This window comes from Halichoeres trimaculatus, unplaced genomic scaffold (assembly GCF_033239565.1).
Source record: "Halichoeres trimaculatus isolate MK-OKI-2021-1 unplaced genomic scaffold, fHalTri1.1 fHalTri1_scaffold_15, whole genome shotgun sequence".
Classification (NCBI taxonomy): Eukaryota; Metazoa; Chordata; class Actinopteri; order Labriformes; family Labridae; genus Halichoeres; species Halichoeres trimaculatus.
The window spans coordinates 29,471,369-29,495,451 of NW_027437193.1; the positions used below are offsets into that span (position 1 = coordinate 29,471,369).

At 40.5% G+C, this 24,083-nt stretch overlaps 2 protein-coding genes across 3 annotated transcripts; one reads left to right on the top strand and one right to left on the bottom strand.

Annotated features, from left to right (window-relative positions):
- Positions 1-3,588: 3,588 nt before the first annotated feature.
- otol1a (otolin 1a) lies at positions 3,589-7,640 on the bottom strand. The gene is made up of 5 exons (XM_074689292.1): positions 6,940-7,640; positions 5,098-5,567; positions 4,928-5,017; positions 4,709-4,780; positions 3,589-4,543 (listed from the first exon to the last, which is right to left on the bottom strand). Exons 2-5 carry the CDS (start codon positions 5,543-5,545, stop codon positions 3,657-3,659), a joined length of 1,497 nt encoding a protein of 498 aa, XP_074545393.1. The 5' UTR covers positions 5,546-5,567; positions 6,940-7,640; the 3' UTR covers positions 3,589-3,656.
- Positions 7,641-9,445: 1,805 nt separating this feature from the next.
- Positions 9,446-22,437, top strand: ppm1la (protein phosphatase, Mg2+/Mn2+ dependent, 1La). 2 transcript variants are annotated; one of them, XM_074688793.1, is made up of 5 exons: positions 9,446-9,500; positions 10,646-10,979; positions 17,563-17,737; positions 18,754-18,915; positions 20,825-22,437. In XM_074688793.1, exons 2-5 carry the CDS (start codon positions 10,752-10,754, stop codon positions 21,178-21,180), a joined length of 921 nt encoding a protein of 306 aa, XP_074544894.1. In that variant the 5' UTR covers positions 9,446-9,500; positions 10,646-10,751; the 3' UTR covers positions 21,181-22,437. The 2 variants fall into 2 exon arrangements, with proteins under 2 accessions (XP_074544894.1, XP_074544893.1); XM_074688792.1 differs by lacking the exon at positions 9,446-9,500 and having other exon boundaries at positions 10,039-10,979.
- The last annotated feature ends 1,646 nt before the right edge of the window (positions 22,438-24,083 follow it).

Below are 24,083 nucleotides of genomic sequence, written 5' to 3' on the forward strand. Positions count from 1 at the left end.
CTTCCTCCCAACAAGTGACAACTTCCTGCAGAGGTTAACGTGTCTTGGTGACCTGCAGGATATCCTGCCATTGTGAAAGTGGTTTGGACAGCCTCCTCTGCACTCGTTTGCACGCTGTTGTGTCTGTACACAGTTGAACAGCCTGCGAGTTATGCGCTTACGCAATCAAAAAGTTATGCTCACATTAGCTTGTGGTTGTTTATTTTAATGCTCTTTTTTTTTTTTTTTTTTTTTGAAAATGTCCTCTTGCCCTTTTTTCCGTAAATCCAGCTCCACGTCCGCAGCAGCATGAGCTCTCAAACAGTTCCAAAATCTGTCTTAAAAACTATGACAGTTTTCAGAGAGCATCAGAGACAGCCAGGTGTTTGGAGACCCCTCCTGTTTGCAGATTGACTGAGGGGCTCTCAGGGTTAATGCCTGCCAAACATCTACCTGCTTCAGTGTTCCCAACTCTCCAAAAACACACAAAAGAGGGGGATACAGGGAGTGTGTGAGGGATTGAAAGAGAGGGAAGGAAAGGAAAGGAGGCTTGTTGCCTTGTACATGTTTGTGTGTTTGTGAGAGGTGGCTTTAGTGAGTGTGTGCGCTTGTTCTGCATGGATCTGTCCGTGTGTGTGTGTGTGTGTGTGTGTGAGGGAGCTGGCGTGTGTGTGTGTTTATCAGCTCTGTGCAGATGGGTGGCAGAGTGGCTCTTGCAGCCAAATGATTCAGTATGCTAATGAGTTGTTATCTGTGCTGCTGCAGGAACAATATACTGTCTTTCTCACAGTGGGAATCCAGCCTGCTGGGAACAGATTACACTGCACACACCGCCAAGGTAGTTATTTATATTTTCACACCGAGCAGGGGAAAATACATAAATGCACACGCACACATGCACACACACACACACACACACACACACACACACACACACACACACACACACACACACATCCACAGATAGGCCTATAAACAAACAAACAAAATACAATTTTAACGCTCACATATACACACCAACAGCGACACGGACAGCAGCTTAAATAAGGTGGAAATTTGTGGTAAATTGATGTTTTTCACTTGTACATCGGCTGTGTCGTCCTGGACTTTCAGCTTTAACAAGTTAGAATTCTCTATAAGATATTAAATACAAGCTTCATCAAAGTGAATTTTTTATTTTCCTCTTAATAAAGCTTTCTATTAGATATGAACTTTAAGTTAAAAAAAAAAAAAAAACAAGACTCTGCTGAGAGATGAAACCTTTACATCTTGTTTAAAATAAACCAAAAGAGATGAAGCTTGGTCATAAAAGTGATATTCATAAGCAGAATATATTTCCTTTTTTAAAAAAAATATTTAAATGTCATTAAATTTTATGTATAGTCATGTTTAATCTGAATTTCTTTAACTGCACTATCAGCAGAGTCACATCTCAGGTGACAGACTTGGAGAAGACTGAAGTCTTTCCTGTCATTTTAATGATCTCTTAACAAAGAAAAGAAATGTATAGAAACCCACTGGAAACAACTAAAAATATTATCTAGTATTTTTGTCTTTTTTTCAGGAGAAAATGACTTTTTTAGACTTCACATGAGCCACATTCACCTGACCAGTCCAGAAAAAATGTCTTGTGTCAAGTTATTTAATTACAAGAATGAGGTTGGAATTACTTGTAACAAATTAAATAAAAACCTGCCAATAATACAAGAGAACAGTTACTCGTATTGAGACATTATTCTAGTTTTGAGCAAATTTTTCTTGTTCCATTCCTTTTTTTTTTTTTTTTTTTGACTTGGTACAAGCAATTCAGACCTCATTTTTGTCTTTAAATAACTTGAAACAATACATTTTTTCTGGACTGGCCATGTGAATGTGGCTCTTATTAAGTATGATAAGACAATTTTTGCCTAGTGTAAGACAAAAACACTTGATAAGATTCTTGTATTTTTGCAGTGCAGGCTGTGTGTAAATTTAATTGTAATTGTCAGATTTTTTTTTTTTTGAGGTAAAAACAATTTTTGCCCTCTGGGCCCTGCTGGAAAAGAGAGGATTACAGGTCTAATGCAGCTCTCTAAAATTAAACAAGACACAAAAAACATCAAAAGACTGTGTTTTTTCTAAAGACCAGTGTGCCGAACACACTTTGAGCAAAGTGTAACCAGAACCACTTATCTTATGGACACATGTTACAATTCAAATAGACACGTCAATGCGGATCACATCAGCTGTTGCATTGTCATTGTTTTACTTTTCATGGTGTCAGTCTTTTTGTGAAAAAAAAAGGGATCTTTCCAGTAAAATCTCTCAGTTCAGGATGAGGTATAGATTTTTAGTGATAAAATATTTCATCCAAATGATCAGGAATTCTTTTTTTAAAAGAAAGAAAGAAAGTCTATGTTTTTTTTTTAAATTGAAAATCAGTATTATGATATGTTGTAAAACCTTCATGCTCCTGTCTTTAACATAACGTAAAAGCGCCTTTGTGACCTCTCTGATACATAAAAAGAATGATACAAGCTGGATGGATGGATACTCAGTAAAGGAAAATGTGCTGCTACCATTTAATCTACAAGGAGGTTTTGACAGTTGGGAGTCTAATGAGATAAAGCATTGGTAAAAGTCAAAGCTATTTTTCTCCGTACAGTGTTTGTACAGCGGGGTATAATTTATGGTGCGTTCATCTCTGTACTACAGAAGGTTATCCTTTCCGCACGGGTCTGAGGCAGCTAATCTGTTGTTATGGCTGTGTAATGTCAATGAGATATTATTTTTACTCATATCAGCTTTTAGGTGGTGTGTTTTTTTTTAATCAGGTTTCTGTGTTCCTCTGGGTCTGAATCACCTTCAGCACTGCTCGTTAAACAAGCTGATAATTAAGGGGTAAAATAAGGTTTTCTTTACAGTCTTTCCCATGGTGTTATAGTTGTCTGCCTTATAGGCATTAATCGTCACAATATTCACATGCTGAGCCACATGCAGATCTATCCGCCGACACTGAGACGTAGTGGACATGTAACTCTTCATATATCCTTTATTAGAAAATAAATCTGCATTGGACCCTGTTTTTCTCTCAGTGAGTTGACAGTATCACGTTGTCTGAAATGTCTCTCTTTGCTCATGTCAGCAGTCTATACATTGCAGCATCTGCTGTACACGTTAATAGAGAGACTTTGACTTCTTTATCCTCTGCAACATTTTTATTGTTTCCTCTGTTCTGATGTCTGCATTTAACAATACTCTGCTCCCCACAAGACTCAGACACCTTACACCCTCTAGTGGGAAACAAATGCAATCATGGCTTATTTGACTCAATTGTTCTCAAATCAGAAAACTGGCCTCACAGAGACAGGGCTTATCTTTCCTAATTGTAATTGTAATGGCTAATGGCTTATGAATTAGCATTTAGTTCTGCTCTACATAAATAAAACTCAAGGGTCATCCATTTCATGCAAAGTCATTTTTAATGCGTTGTTGCAGAGAATTGAAATGTCGCATTCAGCACTATAATGAAGTGCCATCCATTCACTAATAGAGTAAAGCAAATAGAGCGTTTGGTACGATTAGCGTGACTGCAGCAAGCAGGATTTTTGCTGAATCACATTAATCTGACAGAGCAAAAGGTGGAAGGAGTCTATAGGAAGTTACAACCAGAGCCTGTTCAGGTTCAAAGGTCACAGTTACATGTTTTCCACAGCAGGAGGTTTGTTCTTTAAGTCTGGGTACAGCAGGAAGCCGGTGAAGGTGCTGTCATCCTCACTGCTGGAGTAGACCCCGTTCCAGTCCCTCAGCGTCTCCAGCCACACCTGATCGCCCTCGTTCAGCTGCAGCAGAGCCAGGTTGGAAGCCTGGTCGATGTCTTGGCCGTACAGGGAGTCTCGCGTCCGTAGCTTACGTACCCCATTAACCACCAGCGCAGCACGCACAGGGCGGTTACGTACCGTGATGTGGTAGCTGAATAAGTAGACCCCCGGGTAGGTGACGTTGAACTTGCTAAGATTAGGGTCCCAGTGCCCCTCCCCGTTATAAAACACCTTATCAAACTTCACAGGCAGGCTGGGTGGAGGGAAGGACCTGCTCGGGAACAGACCCACACTAAATGCAGAGCGGACCTGCTCCACGCTTTCACCAGGTGGACCTTTTGGGCCCCGAGGCCCACGCCCACCTTTGGGACCCCTCTCCCCCCTCTGCCCTGCCATCCCCCTCCCCCCTGGTGGTCCCGGTGGTCCTCTTGCACCAGTTTCCCCCTTCCCTCCTGGAGGCCCTGGCTCCCCTCTTGCTCCTTTTGCTCCTTCTGTTCCATTAAAGCCTGGGGGCCCCATGGCACCTCTCAGACCAGGGGGCCCACGCTCACCCACATCACCTTTGTGGCCTGGTAAACTCTCACCTGTGAATCCCTGTTCCCCTTTCTGACCCTTTGTCCCAGCTGGCCCTGGGGGACCCATAGGCCCCTCTCTCCCTGTGTTACCCTTAGTCCCATTCAGGCCAGGCTCTCCTCTTTCTCCTGGGTCCCCTTTCAGACCACTGAAGCCACGTTCCCCTCTCTCTCCTTTGGGACCGAGATCACCTGTAGTAAGACACGTTTCCTTAGAGTGCTTTCACTCTCAAACAGGAATCAACATTGATATAAAACCATGATTCAAACAGGTTAGCTTGTTCTGGTACGGCTTCAGTTAGTGCAAACACAAACTTCAACAAATGTTTTCCAAAGGTATCAATACAAATTTCTCACCTTTTTCTCCTGGTTTCCCAGGGATCCCAGGGGCACCGGGAGTACCCATCAGTCCTTGCGGGCCTTTTTCACCTGAGGTAGTATTGATAAATAAAGCGTAGAGAGTGATGTCCACAATCAACTTAAACACAACAGCGTTTGGAAAGAAATGAGGGAGGCACAGAGGGAGACAAATGGACACACAATCAGAAACTCTCCTGCTGTCATGCCCCGATGTACCTATGTCGCCATTGAGTCCGTTGGCCCCTGGTAGTCCTGCTGGTCCCGGAAGTCCACGGGGCCCTGTGTCTCCCTTTTCTCCTGGCAACCCTGCAAAGCACAGAGAAGAGTAAAGAAAGACAAATAAAGAGCAAAAGCTGGTTTAGCTGAAAATGATGACACTGCCCTACCTAGGGGGCCTCTTTCTCCTGGTGGTCCTGGTGGCCCCCTCTCCCCCATGGGCCCCACGGGGCCTCTCTCTGGCGGGCAGCACTCACAGACGTTGAAGAAACATTCGTTGTAGTCAAGTGTGAAGTTTCCAGGAGTGTTCCCAGGGGGCGCTATGGCATCAGTGTGAAAATCTGTTGGGTAGGGGTCATTGGAGTATGTGGTGCTGTCAGTTGGGGACAGGGTGTAGGTGTCTGTCGTGACCTCGGTGGTTTCATCTGTGGGCATACTTGAAGGGGACATGGTGGTGGTGGTGGTGGTCCTTCTGAAACCTCCACCTCCACCCCCAGCTCGAGGTGGCTTCTTGGTGCTCTGAGGTCTGGGCCAGCGCGTGGTTCTGGCGCTGGAGGTCAACACGGCCATCAGAACCACGAGGAGAGTAGTCAGGAAGACTAGACGAGCTGATGGCATGCTGATAGCTTGACACTGTAACCTGACAGAGAGGAAAAAAGATCAAAATCTATCAATAAATCAATGTACAGCTCCAAATTAGCTCAAAAGTCTTATAATTTATCAACTAAAGATGCTTTAAGGAGGATCTGTTTAATTGGACGGCCTCGCCACCTACTGGCCCAGAGTGTCCGCACATTGTCTTCAATTACTTTAAGTGAGGCGTGCGTTTGTTTTGGAATTAAATGGAGATCAGCTTGAAACAAATTTTCTTTGTTCAAGACAACTTTTTACTGGATACCACGCGCTGAACAAAGGTATTTATCACTACAGTTACACAGAGCTACGATTTGAAACGTGACATCAAGCAAGTGTAGCTGCTGGCGATATGTAGTGCTATCGGCAGCCAAGTGCTCTGACATATGTAGGCAAACGTGACAACAAGTAAACACTGTCAGTTTGTCAGTAGTTTAGTAGACATTTATATATAGCCTAGCTGGCAGCCCAATGCTCTAAGACATGTCTGTAATGTGCAATGTTAGCAAATCCTGGTTAGCTATGTCCTGCCAGTCATCTACCAATCAGAGCTAACGTAACCTCACTCTTTATTTTATTGATAGACTCTCAAGTTTGAACAGACCACTGCAGAATAACTGCTGACTGTGGGTTGGAATGAACATTAGCACTAACAGTTTAGCCCCTGTTTTAGCCTTTAGCTTGTGCTCTATCTCTCTCCTGTTTATCTTTCTTCTGCTCTTCTGTCCTTTTTCTGTCTGACAGTTAGGCTCCTATGTCCATCACCACTACAAAATCTGTCAGAAAAATTGTTTGTGTTGTCATAAAGACCTAGAAGTGCCGCAAATCAGTCCGGTCCGGGTCGACCCAGCCTGGAAGCTAAGAAGTAGCTAGTAGAAATACCGTGTTACCAGCTTTATTGGTGCTGATGATCTCATTTTTAAATGTGGATTACGGTCAATTATCTAGAAGAGAGCCTTTTTCAAGATCACTTTCAAACTCCTCACAGCCCCTTTAACTTACTGATGAGGAGGCACAAGGTAAAAACTGTAAGAAAACACTTTATAAAAGGAAGAAAACTCAGACATAACCAGACAAACTCAAGGAAGCAATCTGCCTTAACAGGAACAGACAAAGACAGACAAAGAGAGGTGGGTGGAGGGTAACAGACAGAGAGACAGACAGGAAAACAGGGAGACAAGACAGAGAAGAGATGGAGAAGAAAGGGGACAGAGGGATTGCAAAACAGACAGACAGGACACAATTTAGATGGTGAGACAAAAAGATGGACAGAAGAATGGTGGAAGACGGGAGAATGATGGAGACAAACCAAGGGCAAAAAAAGTCAAGGGACAGACGGACTCCTTAGATATCCTATGAAAGATCTGTCATGATCTCACCTGCTGCTGAGGATGTTGGCTCTTCATTCCATCTCCTCCAGCTACCGATGGATGCAGACTGCCTCCATCCTTATATTGCTCTTGTTGCCCAACTTCTGCACCTCTAAGCCAATGCCAAAGCAAGGGGGAGAAAACAAAGGGGGTTATGAGGAGGTAGGTGGGCTGGCAGGAAGAGATTACGTGACTCCTGAGGGATATGAAATAAAGCAGGTTGTACACAAGGCAAGACTTTATTCTTTGTGATCTGGGGCTATGATTCCAGGGCTCAAGGATACAAAGTGTTGCTGCTTTACACACAAACAGCAGAAATATAAAGTTACGCACAAAGATACACATGTGTATGTCCGCTAACAACACACACACTCACAGGCTCACACATTGTTAGTGATGAATAACATCTCATATTAGAGTAACAGAGCGCAAACCCCTTGTAGTGACCACACCATCTGGCAGAACCTCAAAGCTGAAAGTGGATCAGTGTAAACCCAGCGGGAAAGGGATCAATGTCACCAAACAGACGCCGTGGCAACACTGATCCAATCGTTCACTTCCTTGATCTTACCAAGCTTCAAGGGCCCAGTAAACCCAGTAAGCTTCCCAGAAACCAAACCTGGAGGTGCCCAGCCCCTCTGAACTAAGCTTTAAACTTTCCAGAATGTGCTTAAGATGTAGTTTCAGTCTCTGACATTTACTCTGAATCCTCAGTTCAGGGTAGTTTGCCAAGGTTCAACACAGAAAGTGATGATAAGCAAACTAATAGATTTGGTGAAAAAAAGATTGTGGATGAAATTATGAGTTGAGCCTTTTGCTATGAAACTGTATAAATATCATCTGTACTGTATAAATTAAAGAAGGGTTTTACTTACAGTCAATCTTAAAATCAGAAATTTGCAAACTGGATTCTTGAATTTTTTTCCCCCAAGTTCTCTGAAAACACAAAAAAATCTGAGCCATTCTTAAATTATTTTTCCTCAACAAGATTATGACAACAGATAACTTTTGACACACTCATGACAATTTCTGCCAGTTATGTAACATAAGAAAAATGACTAGGACAAATTTTTGGACAGGCCTCTGTGATTTTTGCAATTGAACACCTTCAGTTCCGTCAACCATAAAGCTTAACTCACACACTAACTTAACATAGTGCTGAGGAGGCATGTGCATCTCCTCCCTGCCCCTTTTGGCTCTGCTCTCCTGAAGACTTGAATGATGGCTATGGATGTAGTACTTGGCACTGAGTACTTAAGAAGGTCTGCAGCCAGTCACTCTCCTCTCTGCTGCTGTGCTGCTGCTCTGCTGTTCTGCTCTGCTGTTTGGCACACTGCTTCTCCCCCCCAAGCTCTTAGTTTGCTTTGCTTTGGTTATGTTGTCTTAGTTGCTGTTTTTTGTTCATGCACCTTTTAACACTCACCAACACAGACATATAAACATCATTTAGACTTTACCCACAGAACTCATTGTACTGAAATCCACACTTTGTGCTTTATTCTTGACTTAATCCATTTCAGAATTATAGCTTTAACTTGTTTTGATCTGGTTTTTCAATAAATATTTCTTTTGTTGATTGTTAGCCATGGTGTGGTCTTTTTTAAGTGAGTCAGGTCATGACACTGAGATAAGCTTTGAAACATGGAAATAGTTTCAGAGACTAGGTAGAGTCTTCCTCTCTTTGAGCAGGATGCTATCTTGACAACCTTGGCTTTGTCACACTCTTAACATAGGTCATTACATCAAAGGTGTAGAATCACATGTCAAACTGAGGATCACGATTTTACCAGAGGTGGGCAGCATCATAAGAAGTTGATTCAGGCAATAATAATAATAATAATAATAATAATAATAATAATAATAATAATAATAATAATAATAATAATAATAATAATAATAATTTATTATTTTTAATATCGTTATTATTATTATTATTATTATTATTTTTATTATTATTATTAAATAATAATAATAATAATAACAGTCAGAAAATGACTGGCAATTATTTTAAGAGGGTGATGGTAAACTACCATATTTTTAGGCTCCTTCCCAAACGTTTCAAAATCAGTCCCCTGAGGGTCACATTAAAATTTTAAATGCTCACTGGTCTTCAGAAACATCAACTTACCTGTACCATGTGACCATAAAGCCAGATCACAATCAGGTCTGACATGATTAGGATTGATGTGAAATTCTTAAAAATGAGAGATCCTCTCCTTTATGCAATTTTCAATAACATCTGGAAGTCTCTGTTTATACTTTGTATTATTGTATTTTGATCATTACTGCCTATATCACATCATTTGTATGAATTTAGCCTGTTGGAACATCAAAGAATAAATGGTAATCTAAATAAAATTTGAACAGATAAGATTAGAAAAGGATGGGCTCAAAACTGTGACCCGTTTTTTCTAACCTACAAGAGTAACTTGAATACTAAATCACAAAATTAACTGCAATGGCAGGACTGAGATGTAATGTTATACGTATCCACCAGGGGGCAGTGTTTGGTCAATGAAATTACTGCTGTGCATCTGTGCAAACGCCTGACTTACACGGACTTCCTTACGGTAACGGGCAAAAACTGCCTATTTTATTATCCTTATTCATTTTTTCTTTGTTCGTGAGTGATTTAATTATGTTTAAACTCATATGCATTGTATTACAGCTACTTTATGTGTGTGTAAAGAGATTCTTCTGCACATTCATTTTGTCGTATTGTATAAACTATGTTGTTTGCACAGGGTTGGGAGAACTTTGATGTGTTTCATTATTATTGTGAGATGTTGTTGAAGTGTTACTTTGCGTGTTTTAGTAATAGTACAGTAATATGTCATAGTACACTGGGTGACATCACTATTTTTTCCGCAGCTTCTGTCATTGGTTCCAGTATTTAGCTGGTCTATGGCATTAGTTTGCGGCTGCGCACTGCCTGTCAGCAGCGGCTTCACGTAAAGGAGTCAGTAACAAAGTAGCAAGTCTTTAAATCCACTTCCGTAAAGAGATTTCAAAACAAATGCATTAACAAATACAATTAGTACAAATACGGGAGGTGCTGCCTTGTGTTGTGGTTTATTTTGAAAACGAGTGATATTTCCGGTTTTGTTTTTACTCTCGCTTGGTAACTCGACGCATCTAGAGAATGGAGGCGTGTGTGTGAAAAATGTAATGTTATTGCGGAGAACGAATACACCGAATATCTAAGAGGAGGAACGGGGTCACTAAGCGGAGGAAGAAGGAAGCAACGCCAAATAAATTTCGTAGACTTTCGTCCTCCTCCTGTGACTCCCATGTCTTTCTCTGGGGTGGGTCAAACCCAAAAAACCCGTCAACCAACAATGGGCTGTGGGAGCTCGGGTAGACTCGGAGGATCCTCCTGCAGCTGTTCAGAGAGCCGAGGATAGGACCAAGACATCGGACCGAGTCGATGAGGGTCGCGTGTCCGCTTTTGTGCTGCGTCTCTCGGCCCGGTGTCTGGCAGCGAGCCGTCCACATGCGGTAACAGAGGAGGAACTGGTCTTTAAATGTTGAAATTCAGTCTTTGTCAGACATTGTGGCGGTGAATCGATTCCTTCATATTTCTGCTGAGTGGATGGAGTGAATAGTGCAAATAAAGGGGGGAGAGACAGACTGCAGTTTGGCCGCGTGTGATGATAGGAGACACAATGACGCTCTTGTCTCTTCTGGGTCGGATCATGCGTTATTTTCTCCTCAGGCCTGAGACATTGTTCCTGCTCTGCATAAGCCTGGCGCTGTGGAGCTATTTCTTCCACACGGACGAGGTGAAAACCATCGTCAAGTCCAGCCGGGACGCCGTGAAGATGGTGAAGGGGAAGGTAGCGGAGATGATGCAGAATGACCGGCTGGGAGGCCTCAGTATCCTGGACGCGGAGTTCTCCAAAACCTGGGAGTTCAAGAACAACAACGTTGCTGTGTACTCTATACAGGGCAGGAGGGATCACATGGAGGACCGCTTCGAGGTGCTCACAGACATCGCCAATAAGACTCACCCGTCCATATTCGCGATATTTGACGGTCATGGTGGAGAGGTAAGCTGGGATTGGTGGGAGAGGGAGGTAACACAGGCCAGTTTGCTTTTGTGTGTGGAGTCATCCAGACCAGAAAACCAGCTGCTGCACTCAGCATGCAGGTTTAGATCCCCTGTGAGGAATAACTTGAATACATCAGAGCATCTTTAAAATTGAATATCAAGTTATCCAAAATCAAAAGATGGGACAAGAGCACTAAAAAAAACTTAATAAACTCCACAAGGAGTAATCCTTTTTTACCTCCCTTCACATCACCATTGTTTTCTTTAAATACCCCCTCCACCCTAACCGCAAGTGAGGTAACTTGGATTTCATCACAAAGAGGTGTGTTTGTCTGTCTTTGTGTGTCTCTGTGTGTGGGAGTTTTTCTATTTCCCCTTCACCCCCCTGTGTCTTCAAGGGTCAGTAGTTTCTCATGACTGCCTTCAGACACCATCTGTCACACCACCACCACCACTGTCCCCTTTGGACGTTCCAGTAGACAACACAATCCACTGAATGATTCTCCATACTGATGGTTGTTGTGGAGCACGGTGCTCTTATGTTAATATTTATAGCTTCTTTCTAAAATGTAGACTTTGAAATTGCATGGAAAGCAAATCTGACTGCAACAAGAGCAACAAAACAACTGGAAAAAATAAAAAAGACTATATTATTTTCTGAAATATGAAATTAAAACTTGCACAATATTAGTTTACTGTTGATGACAGCTAAGAGAAGTTTTCTTCAGTTTTTCCTTTAGTTTTCTGGACCAGAGCACAAGCTCTATCAGTGTTAAGTAAAGATAAATACAGTGAACTGGAATACTATGTTTTCTAATTTAAATGTAGTTGATTGATCATTTTATCATATCATTGCACATTTTGTTAATTTATCATGCACACAAATTTCCCAAACCTCACAGATCAACAAGACAGTGAGGGTACAGTCACAGTGGCCCAAAAGTTTATTACAGGTTGCTACAAAATGGCACATTCCTACAACTAAGGATGGGTATTAAATGAGGTACTTTTATTGGAACTAGTACCTAGTTCCGACTCAAGTAAAATCAAAAGGTACCATGTTTAGGTACCTCAACTCATCCTTGTTGCTGTGGAGGACTGGAGGAGTAGCACCAGGCATCAGTACCGTACCGTTTCAAATGTGTAAGATACCGGTCCTTACCTATAACACTTCAGTCTCAAACATATAATCTATTTATTTTTTTATTTTTTTATCTATTTATTTAATAATAATAATAATAATAATAATAATAATAATAATCTGCCTTTCTTTCTGGCTTCTCAGATAAATCGGGTTCTTCTTTGAAAGCAAACATGGAGGGCAAAATAAACAGAAAATGAACTTTATTCCCAACAAACAAGCTAAACAAAAAAGTTCCATCTTCCTCTTGAGTGGCACCTGACCTGCTAACGTCTTCAATCATATCTAACACTGGGTGTGCTCTATATGGTTTGTTTTGGGCTCTACTTTCTTTACAATCATTAACTACCATATATCAGTCAGTCTTTTGAAAAGATAGACTTAAAGCTACTTGCACTTCTTGTTTACAGCACAACACAGACATTGATTCTTCTATATTCTTGCTAGGGATGGGTACCTTTTACATTTGAAATGATACGGTACTGATGCCCAGTACCTGACAATTGGTACCAGTACTCAAAGTTACCTGTTTTAGTTACTTTTTTGTGTTTATGTGGTAAAACATATTAATTTGTTTAATGATAAAGTATCAAGTATTTTTTTCAATCTAACATATTTATACTTCAGTATATAATCTTGTAATGCTGTGTTCATGTCCAGCATGGAAAATCACCTACTCTTGTACTCCCTCACAATCACAAGGATGCATTTAGGTACCTAAACATGGTACCTTTTGATTTTACGTGAATCAGTACTTAGTACTTTTGACAGAATTCTGTTGGTACCTATTTAATAAAGTACTTAATTCTGTACCCATCTCTAATCTTTGCAGAAGTAAAATCAGAAAATTTGATCAGATACGTTTCTTAGTACTCAAAAGTCTGAAAAATATTAATATACACTTGATTGGACATGACAATAACTGGTAGCTGAGGTGATTCAGTTTTTCAAAATTTGTGTAAAAGTAGTATGTTCTGCTAGTTTAACGTCATTTGTTATCAAGGTTATAATAGTTAACTAAAACGAAACTAAAAACGAAAACAAAAATTTTAAATGCATTGCAGTTAACTCAAACTAATAAAAACTAGAAAAGAAAACAAAAATGATAAGTAAACTAAAACTGTATCTTGTGTTCACAAAACTAACTGAAACTAACCAAAATTAAAGACAAAATGTCCTTAGTTATAGCTTTTGACAACATTAATAGCCTTTAGGATTTAAATTAATCCGACACATTTTCCTAAACAATTTTACGACAGTTTTCGGCAGTTGTCAGCGCTGTACAGCACCATCATAGCAACATACTGGGACATGCTTGTTTACTGCACTGACTGGCTGTGCGCTGTGCTGCGACAAAACGTAGAGGAGCAATGACTCAGAGCATCTGTAATAGTTTCATTTCATGTGATCTGACTTAATTGTTACAGAGTCCAAGTTTCTAATTATCAAAGCTCATATTATATTGTTTTATATAATTTATGTTTTTATTATTTTTATTTAATTCATGTTAACATTATTTTATCTAATTTATGTTTACATTTTTATACTAAGTTTATATTATTTTCATGTGTTGAAGGCAGCAGCCAACAGTTCAGTATCAGCATTGACTGAGCAGTGAGCACTATGATGGACTTGAAAATAAACTGTATTACAAAATATTTACTCTGACCTTTTTGAATCCTGCACCTGGTTAATAAGGTATGAAAAAACTAAAACTAAACTAAAAATAAACTAAAACTAAGCCTTGTTGCAAAAAATTAATTAAATGAAAACTAGAATGCCTGCTCCAAAACTAATTAAAACTAAATGAAAACTAGAATGCCTGCTCTCAAACTAACTAAAACTAAACTATAATGGAAAAAAAATGTCAAAACTAACTAAAACTTAACTATAATGACAAATCCTAAACTATTTTAACCTTGCTTGTTACCAGGAACTTAATCTGAGCATCTGAGGTGCCAGACATACATTCTCAATTTAAATGTAATTTGGACTCAGAAAAGTATCACTGAGTTCTCTTTTAAAGCCACAGCAAGCTGAGTGCTGCTGTGGGTTGTGTTCCTCATAGAGTGAAGAACAAACAGGAAGTAGGGGTTGTTTACTGTTCTTAATCCCTCTTTCTACTCCTGTCACACAGACAAATATTTACTTTCCTTACCATCCATCCTGATTTCTCACCATTCCATTTCTTCCTCACTCTTTGTATCACTCTGTTTTGTTTTGTTTGTGCCCTCCTCTTAAACCAATGAAAAGGTTGCTCTGACATCAACCTTCACAGACAAACACTCTCTTTTCTAGAAACACAGCTCCAAGTCTGAATACTGTTGGTAAATTCAGGTGCCAGGTAAAAAGTCTAATGTTAGGGGCCATTTGCTAAACTGTGTTTACTGCCTGGGACTCTGAGTGCTAATGATGTTTTGGGGAAACACTCCTGCTTGTGTGGAGACCCTTTCAAATGTAATTGGGATGTTACCAAGTCAAATATGTGCACATGCAGCTTGATGTCTCTGGCAGCGCGGTGTGTTCTGACCTTGAAAATATGCAGCAAAACTTCTCAAACGCACCTCTGTTTTTTTTTTTTGTTTGTTTTTTTTTTAATCGAGACCATGAGCTGCAGCCCAGAATTCTAAAAGTCAGCACAAATTGCTGCTCCTTTTCTCACATGATTTACTGGGAGCATTCGCTGTAAACTCAGGAACTTTCACACCACTTTGCTGTGTAAAATTGAATTTATTGACACATGCTGACTCAAATGGCAAATAAGATTTAACAAAGCAGAAATGCCAAAATGAGATCCACTGCACAGATTTTTGAACTCTCGGTCCGGTCGTATACTCATAAACTATCTGAGTCCTTCGTGGAGCCATTTACTGCTCCTGGTTTGGCATTTTCAGCTTTTATGGCTGATGGAAAATTACACTTGAAGCTTTTTTCCTGGTTAAGCCTGGCTGAGGGCCTTTCTCTCTCATTAAAATAATGAGTGATTACACTCAAACAGGAAACATGGAGGGAAAGATGGGGGAGGGGAGCAGAGAGAAATATTCCAATCTCTCATTAAAAATGAAATATTCACTAAAAATACAACGTATTACCATAGCTGGAAAGATTCCATGCAGTAGAGTCACGTAAATTAATAAAACACGCATGACTTCATACAGGACTACCTCTGCAGAGCTGCTAAATTTCATCACTACAAAGCAAAACACTGAGGCATGTATGAGATGACCTGAAGTGCCCTGATTTCCATAAGAACCGTGGATATGATACGTGCACTCTCTTTCTACTCGGATATTAAGATAGTATAAAATTCCCCTGTTTTATATTTGAATAGACAGCATTAGCATAATGGAGACTTGGTGTAGAAAATGAGAGAAGAAGCAGATAAGTAAGGGCAGAGGGAGGAGGAGGAGGAAGGTGTTCAATAATTCAGTATAGCGCACCTGCTGTTTGAAAAAGAAAAAGAGGTATATATCCCATATTTTGACACCGGATAGGAAAAACTTTAATATCATGGTCGGTGTTTTGAAGATTTTTTCTTTCTGTTCTACTAAAAGATAAAAGCAAACATGAACTCTTGTACATTGCAAAAAGAGCTGTAAACATCACACTTTATCTTACATATGTGCTTACCTTATAGAGCTCCAACCTGTATGTCAGTGAGATGCTGCATATTGGCCCCTTCAGAAATAAGAAAAAGTAGCATGTTAGGCATTTTCAGCTGTGTTTTTGGCAATCTGGCATTTTTACTTACCTTTTTGCTCAATTTTTTTTCTTTTGCCTCCAATCCCTCACAAAAATGTGGCCATGTATTTTATAAATTGCGTATCAGGTAGTTAGGACTTGGGTCAGGTAGTCTATTTTAACATTTAGCCAGAGAAATTAGCCTTTTGGTGAACCCTTATTTACACAAATATTAATTGATATGCACTTTCCCTGTCAATAAAACCAATAAATAATCAAGTAAATAAAGGAATAAAGTTGCTTACTGTGTCTGTCTGCTGTTTTAGGCCAAACAGTCAGCCTATTGTTTGAGCTTTTTATATCAAAAAAGCGAGTGGACATCAAAAACACAAACAGTAAGCTGAGAGGGGACAAACTTTCCTTAGATGTGAGGAAGAAGCAGACTTAAGTGATGATGCTCTGCTGGCTGACACATCCAGTCATTCATATGGATTGGGAAAAACACTAGACAACTGTATCCTGGTGAAAAAGTTAAGCACTTATGCAAAGTGCGTGCTCCACAATATGGACCTTAGTGGCCACCGTAACCCAAACAACATTTCCATCTTTAAGGGACCAAGTTTCTGTTTAAGCTTTCAGGTGTCTACTAGCACCTACACTACCTTATGGCCAATAGAAGAGCCCAGCTTTGTTCTGGCACTATGACTTGCAGATCCTTTTTTGATTGGCAGCAGATTTGAAAACAGATTAGAAAGATTGATCATTATTTATGCTGGATAGCTACACTTTCAGAGTGTGGTTTCAATATGGTTCTTTCTACTGATGTGTTTGCAGAAACCCAGTATAAAGTGTTAACAACATAACTATTATGATCCAGGCTGTTGGATATAAGTCAGGGTTTTTACATTCACATTTTTAAGGAAACAAACATGACATTTCCATATCTAGAAAAATATGCGTAAAATATTTCTTTTTCATGGTGTATTGCACTTTTCTAGCCATTTTTTAGGGATAGGTTCCTTTCACATTATGAAACAATACAGTACCGATCGTACCTCGATACCTGGCAATTGGTATTGGTACTCAAAGGTACTAAAATTTGGTACTTTGTGTTTTTTTTTATCTTATTGAATAGTAATTTGTCATACTATAAAATCTCCAAGTTTTCAATTTAACACATTTATTTCTCAATATATAAACTTGCAATGCTGTGTTTATGTCCAGCATTGAAAATTGCCGACTCTTCCACTCCCTCTCAATCACCAAGATGTGTTCAGGTACCTTAATATGGTACCTTTTGATTTTATGTGAATCGGCACTTGGTACTACAGATGGAATTTGGTCGGTACCTATAAAAGTACCTAATTTTGGTACCCATCCCCATCCATTTTGTTAGTTTAGACACAGTAAGTCTATACATTTTATTGAAGTTTGGGATAGAATGGTTGTAGTGATGTATAAAGCAAAAAATGACACTGTGAAATGTAAAGATGTGTTTATGACCATGACAATGTGATGTTAGATGGGCGGCTGGAGCCACCTCATTAACAGAGTCATAAAGTTGGCAACACTTTAAGCGTAGATTTTTCCCAAAAGTTAAAAGGAGAATGTAGAGGATATCATGTAAAACTGTTGTTATTGTCTCTTTTTTAAATATCGCTGGATTGTGAATCATTGATGCTTATACACTACTGATATAACACTGAGTGTTGCTTTATATTTCTCTGCCCATCCCCTCCTCCCTCCCCCTGTGTCCCAGGCTGCAGCTGACTATGTGAAGGCCCACCTGCCGGACTCGCTGAAGCAGCAGCTGCAGTCCTTTGAGAGAGAGAAGAAAGAGAGCGCTCACTCTTATGGCAGCATCCTCGAGCAGCGCATCCTGTCCGTGGACCGTGAGATGCTGGACAAGCTCTCGGCCAACCATGATGAAGCAGGTCAGGAGGGGGAGGAGTGAAATTAAGTGTGTATGAACCATAGTAGAGTCATACAGTATGAGTAACAGTGTGTCATTGGGTGAAGGTTTATGAAGCGACAGATGGGAAGAGTTCCCAAATTAGACTCTGAATATTCATGGAGAAGCTGGATGAGCGTACAACAAGTGGCTGAGATGTACTGTGAAAAAATACAACAAAGTGGCACACTAAGTATTAAATGCAAGTTAGATTAAAAATTTTACATGTTTTCTACATGGCAGGTGATAGTTAGATGTCTCCTGTCATTAAATGATCACAGCTTGACTTTGTCATTTTTGCCACAAAAGCAGAAAACTGGAAAACAGTTACTTCACATAAGCAGCTCTGTTACTTACATTACACCTTTATTAACCATTCACCTGCTTCTCGCCACACCTGGCACTGCTGTTAGATCTTATCTATAACTTCCTGTATTGTCTCATATTTATGAGTGCTGTTTTGCAACATTACAGTGCTGAACAATCACATTTGTACAGCTGATACTTTCTCTGCTGTAGTGAAATTCAGAGCTACACTCCACATTGATCAGTTGGTGACATTTGATACAAAGAAAAGAGTTTTTCATTTTTTGCCTGATTTTTCTCAGTCTGGAATTCTGTCATGTGTCTTTCCATGGGTTGTTTAATTTGTTTGAATTCAAAATAAGTACTTTACTGACCAAAAGTAGGTAAGTTAATCTAGTAAACTTACTTCTACAACTTGTTGTTAAATCTTAATTACTTTATTCCTTTCCTTCTCTTGTTTTCTTTATGAGCTGTCATAGGAGACATGTTTTTGTTTAGTGTTTTGCAAATAAACATTATGATATCTGTCAGTTTTTTATTTTAGTTCTGCACAGAGTAATGTGAAATCAAAGCCTCCCTTTCTTCCAGGTGCTGAAAGTGAGCATGCAGTCAGATTAGACATGGGATGGTGAGACAGTCCAGACCATTCATGAACAGATTTCTCAGCTGTTTCCTCTCCTTTGTCTTCCTCAGGGACGACATGTCTGGTGGCATTACTGTCGGACAGAGAACTCACTGTGGCAAATGTCGGGGACTCACGTGGCGTGTTGTGTGACAAAGATGGGAACGCCGTTGCACTTTCACACGACCACAAGCCCTATCAGCTGAAAGAGAGGAAGAGGATCAAGAGGGCAGGTACATGGTCAGGAAGAAAGCCCTTAAATTTGTGGTCACACCTCTTTTCTTTCTGTGTCACTGTGTTTAGTGTGTTTGGTCACCATCTGGAGGTATGTGTTGGGACAGCTTGTGTAAAATTAAGTACAGCGCCTGCTGTTTTGAATATTATGATTTGGATTAGAGGTGTCAGGTAACTAAGTAAAAATATTTTCAGAATCAGAATCAGAATACTTTATTGATCCCCAGGGAGAAATTTCATTTCATTTGCATCCCTTTCCAGACATATGAGAAAACAAACATGTGGAAACACAGACATGGGATGAACCTAGGAGCAGCCAGCGACCCAGCGTCCCTTTGCAATAGATATGAAAAAAAACAACATTGGGAGAAGAGAGGGGGAAAAGGTCAATTCCATGCTATTCACAACAGGGGGCATAGTTTGAGATCGAGAAAAAAACACCTCAGCACATAAGCACAATAACAACAAACATAAACTCGGAGACTTGCACAAATGCCACTGCTCAGCCACGAAGGGGCAACCTTACTCGGGCACGCGTGCCTCAACCCTCTGCAGCCAAACTGTAACAGAGTCAAAGAAGGTGTTGAGTCCAAGGTGGTGTGTATGCCATCTCATGTGACCTCATGTGTGTGTATGTGTGAGCCCATGGACTTCATCCCCACCCAGACCCAACAATTTGGTTACCTTACTTGAGTAAAAATTTGGAGTATCTATACTCAACTTGAGTAATTATTTTTAGGGAACTTTTTACTTCTACTCCTTACATTTTCAGGCAAATAGCTGTACTTTCTACTCCTCACATTTTGAAAATGGCCTCACTACTTCTGTTTCATTCCAGCCTGTCATTGCTCAAAAAGACACACACCAAAAAAGTAAAAACCTATCCTAAAATTGCTAGCATCGTGCCGTTTGGAAAGAGTGAATTTGATTGGGGATAGAAGAGATGTAATGTAACATAATACCATTCCAACACCCTATTGGTTCATACACAATCCATCACACCTGCATGACACAACTCATGCCACACTTCAGCAAGGACATAACAGACTTGTGTAGCATAGTATGGAGATGTTAGTGGCTGAGACTCAGGAGGGGGATGAACTACATGAACTTTAGGCCCCTGTGGCACAGCCTCAGCTTTTGAGCTTAACAGCATTTTTCCCCCCTTTAAGTTACTTTTACTTTTATACTTAAAGTAGTTTTGAAACCAGTACTTTTACACTTCTACTTAAGTTAAAAGCTTGAGTTGATACTTCATCTTCTACTAAAGTTTTAGCCTTATTTTCACCAAGCAGTCCAGTTTGGTTCAGAACTGTTTGGCAATAGTGTGACGCCGTAGCAGCCCGACAGTTTACCCCGCTAATAAATCTAACGAAGAAGAAAAACGTGACACAGTAAACAAAGAGCATAGATGGAAAATGTGCAGCATTTCGTCCTCTCTGTGATTGGCATGTAGCTCTTTGATACAAAGTGCAATCAAACTTTGTTTCAGAGAAGTCTGTGTGCCACCAGGAGAAATGCAGCTGCTGTCACACAGTAAGTGACGATTCTTTCGATCTATCAACGGTCTGCAGTGTTGTTGCCCCACCTTCCGAGAGCTGATTGGTTCTGTCTGGCACCCATACGAAAGGGTCCCAAAAAGTGGGACGGCTTATCTCCATTATTTGGGGATCTGTCCCAGGATAAGTCGGTGGAAACGCCACAAAATATGCGCCGTACTGAGACGAACTGAACCGGTCAGCTTGGTGAAAACGCCGCTTTAGTATCTATACTTCTACTAGAGTGATAAATGTGAATACTTTTTGCACCTCTGATTTGGATTTATAAAACATCCTGAAAGCAGCCCACGTGTGTTTTTTGATCACTAACAGAACAACAGACTTAAATGTCCCCATTGTTCACTTCCAGGAGGTTTCATCAGTTTTAATGGGTCCTGGAGAGTCCAGGGGATCCTGGCCATGTCCCGCTCTCTGGGAGACTACCCACTGAAGAACCTCAACGTGGTCATCCCCGATCCCGACATCATGACCTTTGACCTGGACAAACTGCAGCCAGAGTTCATGATCCTGGCATCAGACGGCCTGTGGGACGCTTTTAGCAACGAGGAGGCTGTCCGGTTTGTCCGCGAGCGTCTCGACGAGCCGCACTTTGGCGCTAAGAGCATTGTCCTGCAGTCCTTCTACCGAGGCTGCCCTGATAACATCACGGTCATGGTGGTGAAGTTCAAGAGTGGAGCTGGGGGAAGTAGCAAGACTGGGGCGTAGGTCGTGGTCAGATTTAGGGCTAACATTGAAATGTTTTGTTTTCCCCTCATCTCCTGGATGCAGCAGCACGTGTGAAATCCCATGGGGACTGGGGGAAAGTGCAGACAGAACGGTGCACACATTAAGATAAACACATGCAAAAACTAAAAAAAATGTTTGTAGGTTTCTGATTGAAACAAGGGCATTTAAACACAGCACATATCTCATAACCATCCATCAACTTAATGATAAAAATGTTATAATACTGAATCAACAGTTGAGATGCATGAAAACAAGCCAACCAGACCTCAGACATCACCAGAGGATTCTGTCTGAACCAGCACACATTAAACTATGATTAAGTTATTACTGTTTACTGTAGATGCACATGAATGGTACAGCTCCACTGGAGGCTTCTTCAGAGGAGGCTTTGACTAGTGCCTACCTAACAATTACCGTGCAACTGCAGGAAGCTACTGAAAATGTATGTATGACGAATAAACGATTTGCCTGCTTGCTGCATTTTGACAACTTTCTCAAACGTTTTATGCATCTGCTCTGACCTGGAAAATGTGGTCAAATGTAAAAAAAAAAAAAAAGACTCCAGTGGATCCATACCCTTAATTTTGTTGAAGTAATGCTCCAACTAAAATCTCACGATGGAGGAAATCCCAGTCCCTGTAGTCTTGCCAGGTAGTTCCTGCTTGTAGTTTCCTCCTCAGGCTGCGGTTGTGTCATATTTATTAGCTTTAGTGGCGTGCACTGATCGAAGTAGCATCAATGTGGAGTCAAATTGTAACAGCCACCTACTATGTGTAGGGAGAAGTCAAACAATTTTAGTCTCCACAGCTGCTCTGTGCTCCTAGATAATTTAGAGAAGTTTTTTATTTTTCCACAGGAGGGCGCCAAAACTGTTAGAACCAAAAAGCTCCCCACAAAAGCTTTAAAGGTGCACACATAATCAATTCTTTTCTTAGGACATCCACATCCCCACTGTGATTTTGAAATCTCCGCTATAATATTAGAAAATTCAACTGGTTAAATGATAACCCTTGGTTCTAGTTTTGCACTATGCAAAAATGCCTGTCACTGTAATTAGCTACTTATTGAAGACTCTTAAATCAATCACTAGGCAGGAAGTTGTTTCCTCAGGCTGGCCTCCAGAGAGTCATCTGATGAGCTTTTATTGATTTTCAGCTTTGCTCCTCTGTGAAGAGTCTGTTTTGTTTTGTTTTTTTTTCTCAAAAATGGCAACAAACTACAGCAACAGCCATTTTTATCTTTTATTTCACGCTCCCTTTCAAGTGTGCAGAAGCTCAGTGCAGCTCAGAGGAGAGATTTAAGCTTAAGTTTTACTTCAACACCTAACACATACACACAACAGCACTAACAGCTATGAAAAAAATGCACTTTTCAGATGTTTATTTTTTTGGAATGGTAAATTATTACATATCAGCCATTGTTAACTCTTTATCCTCACTAATCCAGGGAGGGTTGAACATGACGTTCACCTCGTGGTACTGTAACCTAAGGCGTTAAATGTAGACTGTTCCATCCAATTGTTTTATGCCATGTGTGTCAGGGCATGTGCTTCAGCTTACCCATGTTCATAAAATACACTCAGTGAGCTCATTTACTGGACGCTGGTGACCTTTGACCTGAGAAGCACAGGAAACAGGGTTGAAGTAGACTCCCACAGCTCCATTAGAAACTAAAAGATGACCCAACATGAACTGTACAGCAGCAGCCTGAACGCTCGTAGCTCGACATTCGATATGCTTGTAAGCAATACAACTGGTGTTGCTCAGCGACACTCTGTTGTGAAGAGTATGACTTGATTTACTACTGTTTTATGTTTGACTACTGTTTACCACTGTGTGTCATGATCTTTTCATCAGCTGACAGAAGCCTTTTTTGATTTGTTTACCTGATGCCTTATTTATTTAGTTTGTTTGTTTTTTCTTCAATAAGCCTGGTACATTTCTGGGACTTTCTTTTTTTATCTTTTTTTTTTTGTCCTTCTGTACATGAACGGAAGTTTACAATACACAAGATCCATCACTAATTTAAAAGTCAGTGCATAAATCACACATGGTGAGCAGATGCTCAGTGTAAAAAAACTGTGTACATAAAACTGTATGTAAACGATCAGTATTAAACAAACTTCCATCTTAAATCAACTGTTTTCAGTTTTTATGATCTCATAGGTCTGGCATTTATAAAATCTGACATTAACACTGCACCATAGTCACATAAACACTTAAACAATTGGTCTGTGCCACTAAGACCCCCACTGGCAGTGTGATTTTATGGGTCTTGTTCCAGTACGTGACTCAAAGAAGAGGTAAGCAATGTTCCAGCTCCAACTTTTATCACCTTCCAAGGAATTTAAATCATTCCCTCTTTGATAGTGACAAAAAAGTTGGCCGGTGAGATCAGAGTCAGGCGTGAAGGGGAAAGCACGTGACGTCTTGTGAGTGTTTATGGGATGCCTCTGGTCTCACCACAAATAACTTTCCATGCCTGCAAAGGTAACTGAATCCCACTCCAGCCGTCAGGAGGGGGCGCGGACAGCTCGGAAGCCAAGTTTCGTGACAGTCTGCACCAGGTGGAGAGACCAGAATAACTCGGACATGTACTCATAGAGACACCAAGAGCTGTGTCGCAGCACAGAGGCGTCAAGTAACCATAAAGACGAGTGCGTCAGACCGCACAGATACGGGAACTCTTGCCCCTTTCTGTTGGATTAGGCGCTTTAAAAAGTGAGACGTGGGCACGGGCTCAGCAGAAGAAACTTGTCTCTCGGCCAACTCTGAAAGGAGCGGGAATAAAGCAATTTTAATTATTTTAAGGCGTGTTTTTGAAACAAAGGTGCAAAATGGGACAGCACGGCTCCAGATCTTCCATTGAGGCTCGGGTGATTT

Coding starts and splice junctions, on each gene's coding strand:
- ppm1la (XM_074688792.1), top strand. CDS start 10,581: ATGATAGGAGACACAATGACGCTCTTGTCTCTTCTGGGTCGGATCATG. Junction 17,738..18,753: donor GGCCAACCATGATGAAGCAG/GTCAGGAGGGGG, acceptor TGTCTTCCTCAG/GGACGACATGTCTGGTGGCA. Junction 18,916..20,824: donor GAAGAGGATCAAGAGGGCAG/GTACATGGTCAG, acceptor GTTCACTTCCAG/GAGGTTTCATCAGTTTTAAT.
- otol1a (XM_074689292.1), bottom strand. CDS start 5,545: ATGCCATCAGCTCGTCTAGTCTTCCTGACTACTCTCCTCGTGGTTCTG. Junction 5,018..5,097: donor AGGAGAAAGAGGCCCCCTAG/GTAGGGCAGTGT, acceptor TGTGCTTTGCAG/GGTTGCCAGGAGAAAAGGGA. Junction 4,544..4,708: donor TGGGAAACCAGGAGAAAAAG/GTGAGAAATTTG, acceptor GTCTTACTACAG/GTGATCTCGGTCCCAAAGGA.